The sequence below is a fragment of the Sardina pilchardus genome, chromosome 23, assembly GCF_963854185.1.
Source record: "Sardina pilchardus chromosome 23, fSarPil1.1, whole genome shotgun sequence".
NCBI lineage: Eukaryota > Metazoa > Chordata > Actinopteri > Clupeiformes > Clupeidae > Sardina > Sardina pilchardus.
Window position 1 is genome coordinate 26128555 of NC_085016.1, and position 12606 is coordinate 26141160.

Genomic DNA, 12606 nt, shown 5'->3' on the forward strand with positions numbered 1-12606 from the left:
ACACACACACACACACACACACACACACACAAGCGCACACGTGCGCGCGCACACACACACACACTCTCTGGCTGAGAGTTAAGTGGACAGGTGTGGAGAGTTACCTCTTTCTCCTCGAAGCTGACCCTGACGTCCTCGTTCTTGGCGCCCTTCTGCATGATGGTGACAATGACTTGTGACTCGGTCTGGTACCAGTCATGCCTTATCAGGGGCAGAGAGGGTGTTCAGTTCGGTCATGGACATCATCAAAATATTCATCATTCTAAGCATTTTTGTTTTCTTGCTCTTTTTGTGTGTATTTGCTTTCCTCAAAACCATAAATATAGCAATGAATGAGAAGACAAAAGGAAAAGAAAAAAAATACAGAACAGATGCTTCGCTTGGAGCCAAGGCTGGCTTCCAACAATAAGGTGATGAAGAATCTGGCTCCAAGAGAACGAGGACAATTCAGCGAGAGCTTATATGGGGAAGTCCAAACTGGAACACATATTGTGATGTACTGCAGCTTGGCTATATCTGGCATTGTTGTAGATCTCTCTAAATGCAAGGCACACAGGCATGCGAACAGTGGCCATTGTGTTGCGCTACTATACGGCTCAGTGGGAGCCAAGCTTCGCCGTGCTGCTCTACTCACTTGACAGGCAGTGGGGCGGCGGGTTGCTGTGGAAAGAAAAAGTCAGAAAAATTTTAGCCCGTGACCATTTCCAGACAGAAGGGGGGGGCGTGGGATGGAGGGGGGTACATATACAAATGTAACAAACAAACAAACAAACAAACAAACAAACACACACACAAAAACACGCCAGACAAGCAAACCAAAATGGTAAAAGGATGAACACCCTAAAAATAGCACCCTCATAGAGGGACTACTGCAGAAGACAATGTGCCACTCTGGGTGCTGAGAATACTGAGAGCAAGAGCGCCCCACTGTGGTAGTCTATAGAAATGCCTGAAAAGCACATGGCTCTGCAATTTGTTTAGCCCTGAGTCGACAGCCTTTTTGAAACGGGCTCATAAGGCACAACATAAAATGACGGAAAACGGGAGACGGTGTTGTCAAAAAGCAGCTTGATTCCCATGACTAAATAACGAGCAAAAAAGCAGGGAGCAATGTGTGAGATGGAAGCCCATACATGAACGGTACAAGGCCAGTGGGGGTGCAAAGGGGTGTTAGAGAGTCCAACTCTAAAAAATTTAAACCCAATGCGCACGAACTCACATAACAACAACAGGCATATGCAGAACAGTTCCCTTGTTTGCGAGTGAGCGGATGCATTAGAAAGACATCTAAAAAAAATGACCATGGTGAGATCGTTTAATTTTTCATGCTTTGGAGAGGCATTATGCATAAGCTAACACAAATCTTCGTAATTTTTCTGACATGGAGCCGACACGCATGTCACCCATTTCTCTGGAGATCCAGTGGTGGATAATTTGACGGCGTAAACATCTTTTTAAAATGGAACAATCATCGAAACGCATTTAAAAAAAAAGAAGAAGAAATTAGCAAGATGAAAGGATCGCTTTCTGGGCATCAAATCCTATTTAAGCTTCTGATTAATGAAAGGGAGACGTCACAGGATCAGATGAATCTGTGAACTTGGCACAGATTTCCTCAATCAGAGTGATGAGCCAGGGATATAAGGAGGCTCTTGAGGAGCCTGAGTCGGCAAGCTGGTCTCTCTCATCAGATGCTGAGGAGGGATTAGGAGAACCAACACCATTCTGGAGCACCAACACCATTCTAGAGAACCAACACCATTCTGGAGAACCAACACCATTCTGGAGCACCAACATCATGATGGAGCTCTAGACTGTGCCAATGATTAGGTAAACTCTGAAAACCAGGGCTTGTGTTCATAAAGCCTTTTATTTGACCGCTCAAGAATCGTTTTCTTGTAAAATGCTTTCAAAAAGCTGCTGAGACCAAATACTGAAGAGTTTTTCCTGACTGAGAGCCATTTTCCTGATTCTACACTGAGTGAGCTGGAAAGGTGAAGGCCAAGTGATGGCTGGATCAAATTCACTGAGACATTTGAAATCTCTTATATAGCCTCTCTGGAAAGGAGGAGGACATCATCACCCGAATGCATCTTACCAACACATTGGCAGTTTCACTCACATAGCTAGAGTGATAATAACTGGCTGATCATGGAGGAGATTTACAAAAATAATAAGATAAAGAGTGAAAATTATTCAAAGACGGACTGAAAGCTTACCGTGTTTGTGGCTCCATTCTCAGCCTGCTCTGTTGAAATAGTGACAAACACAAACAGACACACAAAATTAGCACCTCATACCGTTTTAACAATTCAGCAAGATTGCTTGAAAAACAATTATGTTTATTAATGCTTTGTGTGGCCTAAACCGTCACTTTACATGTTTTTCCTCCATCAACAGGGGAGCTCAGGATTTCTCGCCAGCAGGCATAACAATCTCAAATTTTACATTTAAGGTCTAATTGCCCCTTAAACTGAAGTTCACAACACTTTACTCAAGGGAAATGTTTCAGAGACTACTGTGTGTAGTTTCGTACATAGAGGGAATGAGTTCTCCAATACCCACACATGTAGAGTAGGCGCCTAGCAACACACAAAAGGGACACAACAGAAAGCCCACACACAGCTGTGGTTCCTAGGCAGAGCTTACACACACACACACACAGAGAGAGAGAGAGAGAGAGAAACAAACACACTCTCTCACACAAACAGAAACAAAAACACACACACACACACACAGAAACAATCTCTCTCTCACACACTCACTCTCTCTCACACACAGACACACAAACACAGTGATTCCCTCAAGCCAGCCCCTTCGCTTCTCTGCATTCAGCTGCCTCTGAAGCTTCATGTCAGTGGGTCACTGTGAGATAGCAAGCGTGGAGTTTCTCGCTTTTCCCTCCCTCTCTCTCCCCTCTCTCCATCTCCCTCTCTCTCTCCTTTTTAAAAATGCACAGAGAGAGGAGAGCTGTTTACCATTCCGAGCGCACCACAAACAGACTAAATATGCTTTTTTCCTTTGGATTAAGCTGTTATGTCTAATAAATTATTGAAGGGTTTTTATAAACAGAGCGAGGCAGGAGCCTGCGCTTCCCACTGCATTAATGGTGTCTAAAATGAGGTCGCTTTTCAAAAAAGGCGAGAGGCGCACAGAAATGGGGAAAATGGATGTGTGCATGTGTGTGTTTAAATACGTGTGGGGGGGAGGGGGGGGTATATGCATGTGTGTGTGTGTGTGTGTGTGTGTGTGTGTGTGTGCATGTGAGTGTTGCTATGGGAGTCCTAACTCAGAACACATCTAGTTTTGATCTATACGGAGATGACACACAGATAAATCACAAACACACACACACACACGCAAAACACACACACACACACACACACACACACACACACACACACACACACACACACACACACACACACACACACACACACACACACTGATGAACATTTGGTAAGAGAAAGTGGGAGTGTGAGAGCTGAAGAGAGTGTGCGAGAGGAATCAGGCGCGATGGCGGTAAATAATGTCACTTTTTAAAACATGAAAGGGATAAGCCTCCCTCAACAATAACCAGACTGCCAGCTCCGCGAAAGACACACTGAGGGGAATAGGAAGGGGAGGAGGGGGAGGAGGGGAACCCTCTCTTTGCCTCGCCGCTCCCTAGTACCACATCTCCCAGTCTGGCTGGCGTGTTTACCGCAGATGGTCCCCACACTTAATAACATGACAATCACGGCTCTTGCATTTTTAATGGTTATTCTAATGAGCTGTATCAACTCAGATGAACTGTGAGAAACCGATGGATAAATAACAAAAACTGTTTATCTATTTGGACAAATTTAGTTTTTTGTTCTTTGAAACTTTGTCCTGGGTTTTTTCCCCCTCCCATCTCAACCTTGTCCCCTGCTGCACGAGGACCGTTTTATTATTCCATTATATTTAATTCTTAAACATTTTCAGCTGCGTTCGCCGTCACCGGCGCACGGGATTCTTTTTTTTGTTGTTGTTGTTATTTTAAAAATATCCACTCAGCTCTCTGCAGGAGGCGACGTGCTCACATCCCCCTGCATCTCTGGAGTCCACGTCGAGCATCTCCACAACAGAATGGCTGCGCCAACCAGAGCACATGATGCCCTGTCCAATCTACAGAACAGTGCATCAGTGCAGTACAGTACAGTGGAGAGCAGAGCACAGCACAGCGGAGTGGTATATGGTGCAGTCGAGCTGCTGAAGCTGCCCACGTGGTTGTGGCGGCCGGTGTCACTAATGGACCCAGAAGTGTGGAGTCCTTGACCTTGGGCGGCTTGTCTGCTTGTGTTGGGACTGCGCGGGACGTGCGGTGTTGTGTCGGGTCGAGGCGAGGCCTGCCCTCAAGGGCTCCGGCTCTCCTGAACAGGAGGCTAGTCAGCAGCCTGTTTGCTGCTTTTAAGCCCATCTCTGTAGCTCTTTACATCCCTTTCATTTTGCACTCCCACCCACACTAAATCAAATAAATAAATACATGCATAAATGAAAAAATAAACAACTACATAAACAAATAAACTGCTGTTAGAGGCAGTTCTAAAAAGCTAATTCAAAACAAAGACAACTCTCCCCGTGTAGAGGTAAACATAATGGCCTTTCAACAGTAGCATCAGAAGGTCAAATTTAGATTAGTGATTTTGTGATTTTATGTGGATTCTTTAATTTGTCAGGTGGAATACAAGTCAGGAGCCATAGGTCAGGAGTGGTACACTACTGATCAGTTTAGATTTAGGGAGAGTGATAGAAGAGTAGAAGTTTCAAAACCCTCCACAAGCTTCAGTATTCAATCTGAAAAAAAAGTCCTTGCAGGGCTGTGGCGCAACAGGCTAAAGACCTCATATCACGTATGGGTCCAAGTGCCCACTGGGTCCCAGGTTTGAACCCGACCTGCAGTCATATCCCGATCCCTCCCCATCTCTCTCTCGCCCCGTCGTTTCCTGTCTATCTTCAATGTCATATCTGAATAAAGACAAAAGGGCCAACAAATAGCTGCTATACTTTTAAAAAAAAAAAAGGTCCTTATGGCGAGACAAATGTCAAATGTCCTTCGTGGCTAAGGTAATGGCAAATTGAATTGATCGCTTTTATGCAATGCTTCCATTTAATTTCATCTATGAATCAGTGTATTCATTCTAATTCCATTAATTTTATTCTGTACCATTCTGCACTCCCAGGGTCATCTTACAAAACAAATGAAAAAAGAGGAAGAAACTAAACTAAAATAATCGAATTAACAGCAACCACAAACAGTGTTTGAAGGTGAAGCTATTCACAATATAACTATTCACAATAAAAATGTATGAATAGGGGATTCAACATGCAGAGACCTTGAATGAGGCCTTGATGGGGGGGGGAAATCTGACTTTCAGTCTTATTCTCACCTTTTAACAAAAAAACATTTCTATGAAAAGAAAAATAATATCCAGACATTCTACCATTCCGAGAGTCCTAAAGGCAGCGTCCCGTGATGCATACTGGCTTCCTAGCACCCCTGAAGCACACTCTGAGTATGCATGTATGCATCTTTATAACTGAGTGGAAAAGTGGACAAAGTGATCAAAGATCAGCCATTTTAAAGTCACTGCTGGGGTCGCACCAGGGGTCAAAGTGGTAAAACAGAGGGATGCACCCAATGTCGCTCTACTAAATTCTTACACATCCTCCTAGACACTGAACTGGCACCTGTTATCAGCAACAAGGTATTAGGCGGGGATCACACTAGCCAGCGGCAAGCGGCAGGTTTCCTATTGTTCTCTATGGTTCGGCAGCGGAACGGTGACAACGCTGGCGTAACGCTAGCGTTGAACAAACTGGGAGTTGAACTTGGTTCAACTTTGAAGCGTTACGCTTGGCTCATCACAATCAGTTTTAGAATGTCTAAGTATTTTGACCAATCAGAATCGTCTAAGAACATAGCAACAAAGATTGAATTTAGCAACGAGATAGAATGTTTTGGATTATTATTATGGTCTGAGCGTTGCGTTACGCTTGCCGCTGGCTAATGTGATCCCTGCCTTAAACTTACTCTGCTTTGCCTCCTCACAGCGGTTTATCCATGTCTGGAACAAGTCATTGGAGCCTGAGGGACAGACAGAATCAAAATCATAATCAAGATCAGAATCAGGTTAAGAAGGTTTATGGCCAAGTATGTATCAACATCAACAGAATTTGTCTTTGTTGAGTGGTGCAAACAAGCTAGATATACCAAGAGGTTTACCATAACGGTTTACCACAAATGTAACATACATTTGTATCATGGAAACAGAATGTCAATTTACAAATTTACAATGCAAATTTGGTTGAATATGTGTAAAAAAAAAAACAAAGACAGATGACAAGAAGAAAAGGACTCAGATTGGAGCAGATTGGATCTTTGCAACACTAAAGCTCCTCTGACCTCCTGGCCCTAAAGCCACATTGTCTCTGCCTCAACCTCTGCAAGCACATGTCAAAGAGATTACACACATCTCAATCAGATGTCTCTGAACCAGTAGCCCCTATGGCTGAAGTCAGGTGTATGGTGCCATTTGTCAGCCAAGGGAGATTGAAAGTGTTGCTGAAGATTGTAAAAAGTTCACACTTATGATGTTAACTAGTATCTGATGTGATCATAGTGCCCTTTTATACCATCATTACTGATGTTCTGATGCAATTGTATTTAAGGAACAAATTACCTGAACTTCCCTGGAACAACTCAAATGTATACATGTGTGGAATTCACAGTCCTTATTTATAAAACCACTAACATCAGATTTAAGATGAAGAGCTGGCTGATTGGTGGCTAAGGTCAGGCTTAAGGCCCCTACACATTATATGCGGCACACGCGGCACTCGCCACTATGTTGCCCTTGGTTACGCTATGACCCAAAGATTTGTCTTGTACTTGCCGCTGGGCTCAGCTCAAAAAGAAAGCTATGATTTGCAGCGTGACGTGCTCACAGTTCAACATGGGTGAATGGCACTTGCGCTGCGCTCGGCACAGCAGCAGACCAGTCCTTGCATGCGCAAGCCATTGAAAATAATGGGTTTCATTGCGTAGCACTGAGGGTTATGCGCAAGCCACTGCATAGCACTGAGGGTCGCACATGCAATGGGTAGGGGCCTTCAGCAATATACAGTGGGTACAATAAGTATTTAAACCCATGCTAAAGTTGACTAAAAAGAGGAATATAAAATCATCTTTTGAGAATTGATTGTAATGCCTTAATTAAAAAAATGAGTACAAATCAAACCACACACACACACACACACACACACACACACACACACACACACAGGACTCTAAACTCAAGACTTTCTCTCTCTTTCTACACAGATTTTGAGGCGTAACAATAAATGAATCCTGAATGAATCTTGAAATGCAGAAATGGTCTATGAACAAAGTGCTTGTTTACAGGTTCTTTATGATTTATAAACAATGTTTGTTTTTATTGAATTGTTATTAAATCCACTTAGCATTATGATCACTAAGTTAAGCTATGCAATCAAGCTGTATCTCTAAGCTAACGTTTGGATGTAGAGCTTAGCATGCTTACTTACAGCTGCTTGTCAATTTCTACTATGGTACTCATGCAGGACTCTTCATTTTATTGACTCTGAAACTGAATGTTTGCAAAATCCCAATGTAAATGGAAAAGTGTTTTCCAAGACTCAAAAGTGCTTGTCCCAAGGAGAAGAAGTACAAACCTTTATTTTAACTAACTACATAGAAAACATTATGAATTGCACCCACATACATATCAGCAGCTTTTTAACGGCAAGGGTTTTTCCCTCAAACGTCTTAAAGTGACAGGCACTCAATTAGACCTACACACTACCAAGACAACCCCTCCACCACCACCACCACCACCACAAACTGAATCCAATTCTATGGGAAACACTGAAACGTATAGAGTTAAGACTCACCTTCAAGCTGCTGTCCTTCCAGCAGGGCCTCATGAGCAGACGTATAGTTGTTCAGATGGTACTCAGCAATTCTGAAGCAACAGAAGAAAAGTAATGGTGTAATAAGCCATAGTGGTAGAAGTCTTCTAAGGCAGTGGTTTTCAAACTGTGGTACGCGGACTCTCTCTAGAGGTACTCCAAGAGTCTATGTTTCACAAAAAGTACATAATCCCTACAAATTATATAAAAATATATATAATTTAAAAAATCCTTACTCACGCAATCATTGAAGTTAAATTTAAAAAAAAAAATTGTCTTTATAAAAAAAGAAAATGCAAAACAGTATGTACAATGTAAAATATGTAGTTAAATCTGCCAATGTTACTGTATTTTAATGCCGAGACAATTGTTTTCTGAGGTGGTACTCAATGTGAAATGTTTGAGAACCACTGTTCTACGGCGATATCAGGCCTGACTGGAGGTTTATGGAGACTGGAGCAGACTACAACCACATGTATTGATGCTTACTTGACACTTTGAGCTTTGTGATATGTAGCACCTTGCATTGCTAGTTGAGCTATTCATACAAGCACCCTTGTACTGAGCAAATTAAAAGAAACGTGGGGTACGTGTTGCTTTCTTCAGGCTACATTTTCAATTGTAACCTCTTGTCAATCAAAAGTGAAAGTAAATAACAGGTAGAACTTTTTTGCCGTTGACTATGAAACCACTGTGAAGTTAGTTTCAGTTTGCTTATGAGTTTAACTAACAGACTTGAGCAGAATGTATGTCGGGTATAACTCTGCTAGTCACACACAGGTTTTAGTAAAACAAGTAGCCTACTAGTGGAATTGTGCAAGCAGAGTCCTTCAGATGCGTTGACTGTGAAAATACTGACGGCTGTTTTGTTTCGCTGCTGGCTCTTAAAGGGAATGACAGATGTGATGTGAATCCTTTTTCCATTAAATTAGCCAATGTGGACTTTAAACTTTGCGCCTCTGACCAGACGTTTCAGATAGTCAAGGTTCTTGACTAAAAGGGCATTATGTTCCTCTCACGACCACAATTTCCTTTATGTTAAAAGAGATGACTCATTCTCTTTCTTTATATTGTTCCAATTAATTAACACAAGGGTGAAGCTTCAGACGGAAGACTTCATGCCTAACTTAATTGATTTGGACCAACAATGACTGATCAGATCTTGATTCTTCCTACTGTCAGTGGCCACAATTAACACGTTTTACAATTGATATATAAAGCATTACACAAACCCAGTTCTCAGAAAGGCAAGAGCTAATCCTGGCTGAAGCTGCTGGGCTTTTTTGGAATCATCAGCAGCACCTGTAAAAAGACAAAAACCAACAAGAAGATTACACCTGAAATTAGTCATTTTAGTTTGTAATCTAGGCTACACAAAAAATGCAGCTGGCGTAACAGACCACATTCATGGCTGGATTGGAGTGGTGACATCAGTCTCTATACCATACAAGGCCCTCCAGTTATCATGGAGAATATCTGATATGATCTGGCAGTGCACACAGATGTGTAGACACATGCACACACGTACATTGGTACACACACGCAGACATTCACACACACACGGGTGCACAGGACATACATACAAAATGTCACTACCAATGTCACACTCCCGATGTTAGAATGCAGTATTGCCTCCCAGTCTCTCTCTCTCTCTCTCTCTCTCTCTCTCTCTCTCTCTCTCTCTCTCTCGTCATCAAAGCATTGTGTAATATTATAATGGCAGAATGCAATGAACAATGCAAATACAGATACAAGGTACTAGCTCCAATGCTGCTATTTGACAGGCACTAAGACAAACTGACAGTGTTGGGGAGTAACGCATTACATGTAATTGAGTTACGTAATTTAATTACAAAATAAATGTAACAGTAATATATTACAGTTACTGTAGAAAAAATTGTAATTCAATTACAGGTACTTTTGAAATGTTTCAAAATTACAATTTGAATTACATCTCAATATTGTCAGCAAAACCTTGCAAAGAATATTGTATGTAAAAATAACTGTTTCCCTCCACAGCCATAGTTTGATACTGGACCTTCTGATAGGCTCTATCACGTCTACAGCGCCATCAGCGTAGGCCTACATGCCTGCCTGTAAACGTGTTATGATTATCATTATATTATCCTCAGAAAAAAATTGATGTTAATTCATGCATTGAATGCCCATGCTGCCTTGTGCGCTTGTACAGAACTGCTTGACAGCCTGTAGACCAAGGCCGAAATCTTCGCATGGATTTGGGGACTATATATATCATTAAAAAGTCGGAAAAGTAATCAAAAAGTAATCAAAAGTAATTAGTTACGTTACTCAGAAAAAGTAATTCAAATAGTTACACTACTATTACATTTTAAACAGAGTAACTTGTAACTGTAACACATTACATTTCTAAAGTAACCTTCCCAACACTGCAAACTGATTGGCCGAAATGAAGGTAGTCTAAAATCTGGGCCACATGGGTTGTCTATTACTCAACCACCCCTGACTCCAGGCCTACAGGTACACAAATCCCATTTGTTCAATATACTGGATTTAAGCATCTGCACTGAAGAATTTGAGAAGCTGTTACAGCTGCGCTGTCTTCACAGGAGAGGAAAGAAATCTCTGTGTCGGTCGCATGTACTCAGGATATCTACTGTACACCAAAGATACCTTCATAGCACTAGTCTAGAACAGTAAAGTGTGTATGTGTGTATGCACGTAAGAGCCCGTGATCCTTAAGGCAAAAGTAACTATCATACATTACTTACGACTATAATTTTGAAGCAGAATGTGGGCGTACGCCCGCTGACAGAGCCATTCAGCATTATTAGAAGATTCCTCTAAAGCCCCGTTGAGTTCCTGTAAATAGAGGATGCCAGTTAGCTTATGACTAGCAAGCTAGTTCAGTAAATCCTCAATCAAGTGAACATCTCATGTTAACAATTGCCCGACGTTATAGTACCATGCTACCAAACTGGAAACTATCAACCCTCATAGAATATGCATTCTTGTGAATTCTGTTAGATGGCAAAGCCAGGTACTTCATAGAGAAGGTTAGCCATGCAGCCTACCATTAGCTGGCTAACATTAGCCAATTGATTGGTATAACTTTATTAAAGTAAGAGCTGGTTAAAAGATAATTTAGCTAATTGACAGAAATTTACACATAACCAACAAACTGTCTAAGCTGTCAACTCAGATAGAGTTACCTGTTACTTGGCTAAAATGTAGCGTTGTGATAAGTAGCTCGCTAACTTCCAGCATGTTGCTATTTGACAACAACTAACGTTAGTGCCTCTCCAGTTAGCACTGCGATAAGGCTAGCTAGCGAGCATACTGTGTGAGCAAGAACTAGCCAGTTAACTGGTGGTGACGTTAATGTAACACTGATCATGCAATATTCTGCGCTGGGAATTTGAATGGCCCCTAAATTAGATAAGGAACTGACAAACATATATGACAAGTGAACCCCTGCCACAATACAATCAACACAGATTATGAAGCGTTGTCGTTTGTCAATATATCCAGCTGGCCTGCTAGCCAGCAGTTAACGATGGTTTGTTTGCTAACGTTCACGTTACCTCCAGAGCTTTCTGTGGATCCGCGTCAATGAAAGTATCAGGAAAACTCCTGCAATAACAGATTATACAATGTTAAATCATTCGCAACGAGAAGAAAAACGTTTAGCTCTGTCGTTTGGATAAAGTGGCTCCCTACCTTTCGCATGCCATTGTTTTGGTACTGTGAGCGACTGTTTCATCCACCTGACGTCTAGAAAGTTCTCGATGAGGAAATATGATGCTACCGGTAGTTTTGCTAGCTCGTGAGGGAACCAGAGATGGAACTTTCGTATTCAACACAGCTTACAGTTACGGTAGGAATCAACAGTGACAGCTAGCAAGAGCTTTACGCAGGGTACCACCTAGTGTGAGGGAGGCTTGAGTGTGAATATGATTCGCTCTGGTTCAGAAGCTTGACAGTCAAAGGCAGCAGTGGCTGTGCTGGTCGACTCTCACTGACACAGGCCTTCACCAGACAAATTGCATTTTTCTAATATCATTCTGATGTTCACTGATAACACATAAACTCTGTTAATTATGATTTTTTTAAAAAACAGAATAGCTAAAGTCTAGTCGTTTTGCTAGTAAAAACCAATTGTTGAACATTTTAAAAATGCACAGACAGCATTGTCCCAAGACAGATGAGGGTAAATAAACAACTGGTCAACTAACTTTGCAACTATGCACTTTTTTGCCACTGAGACTTTGTTATGGCTTGCTCTCATGCCAGATCAGCATGTTTTTATGATAACTGGTTAAGTCTCTTCTGCATGTAACAAATGCCTTGTGTTGTTAGTTTGTAGCCTACAGCTTTATGATACATTAGGCCTACACCTCTTCTGCCCAAGATTCCAAGCTTAGGCCTACTCAGACATAGGCATGACGCAGTACCATAATAATAGAATGGTTTAAGTGTCTCTCAGACAAGCCTGCTTACAAAGCTTATGTTTGTCGTTTGTCTTATAACTTTCCTGCAAATGCAAGGTATACTCAAATTAACTTAAAATGTACTCACAGAGGGTGTGGTATTATGCAATATTTAGAAGGTCACTTGTAACAAGTCGAAACAGAGAATTCTCTGGTAGCCTAAAAACGAGAAAATGAGAAAAAA

At 41.7% G+C, this 12606-nt stretch overlaps 1 protein-coding gene across 1 annotated transcript in view; it reads right to left on the reverse strand.

The window, feature by feature from the left end:
* Nucleotides 1-11867, reverse strand: part of sugt1 (SGT1 homolog, MIS12 kinetochore complex assembly cochaperone) — a 26191-nt gene extending 14324 nt beyond the window's left edge. Inside the window, exons 1-9 of the mRNA XM_062527819.1 lie at nucleotides 11653-11867; nucleotides 11517-11565; nucleotides 10704-10794; nucleotides 9186-9255; nucleotides 7936-8006; nucleotides 6056-6109; nucleotides 2220-2248; nucleotides 635-660; nucleotides 105-201 (exon numbers count right to left, since the gene is read on the reverse strand). Of these exons, the coding sequence (XP_062383803.1) occupies nucleotides 105-201; nucleotides 635-660; nucleotides 2220-2248; nucleotides 6056-6109; nucleotides 7936-8006; nucleotides 9186-9255; nucleotides 10704-10794; nucleotides 11517-11565; nucleotides 11653-11666 (501 nt within the window). The 5' untranslated portion in view covers nucleotides 11667-11867. The remainder of the gene's footprint in view (nucleotides 1-104; nucleotides 202-634; nucleotides 661-2219; nucleotides 2249-6055; nucleotides 6110-7935; nucleotides 8007-9185; nucleotides 9256-10703; nucleotides 10795-11516; nucleotides 11566-11652) is intronic.
* Between the last annotated feature and the right edge of the window lie 739 nt (nucleotides 11868-12606).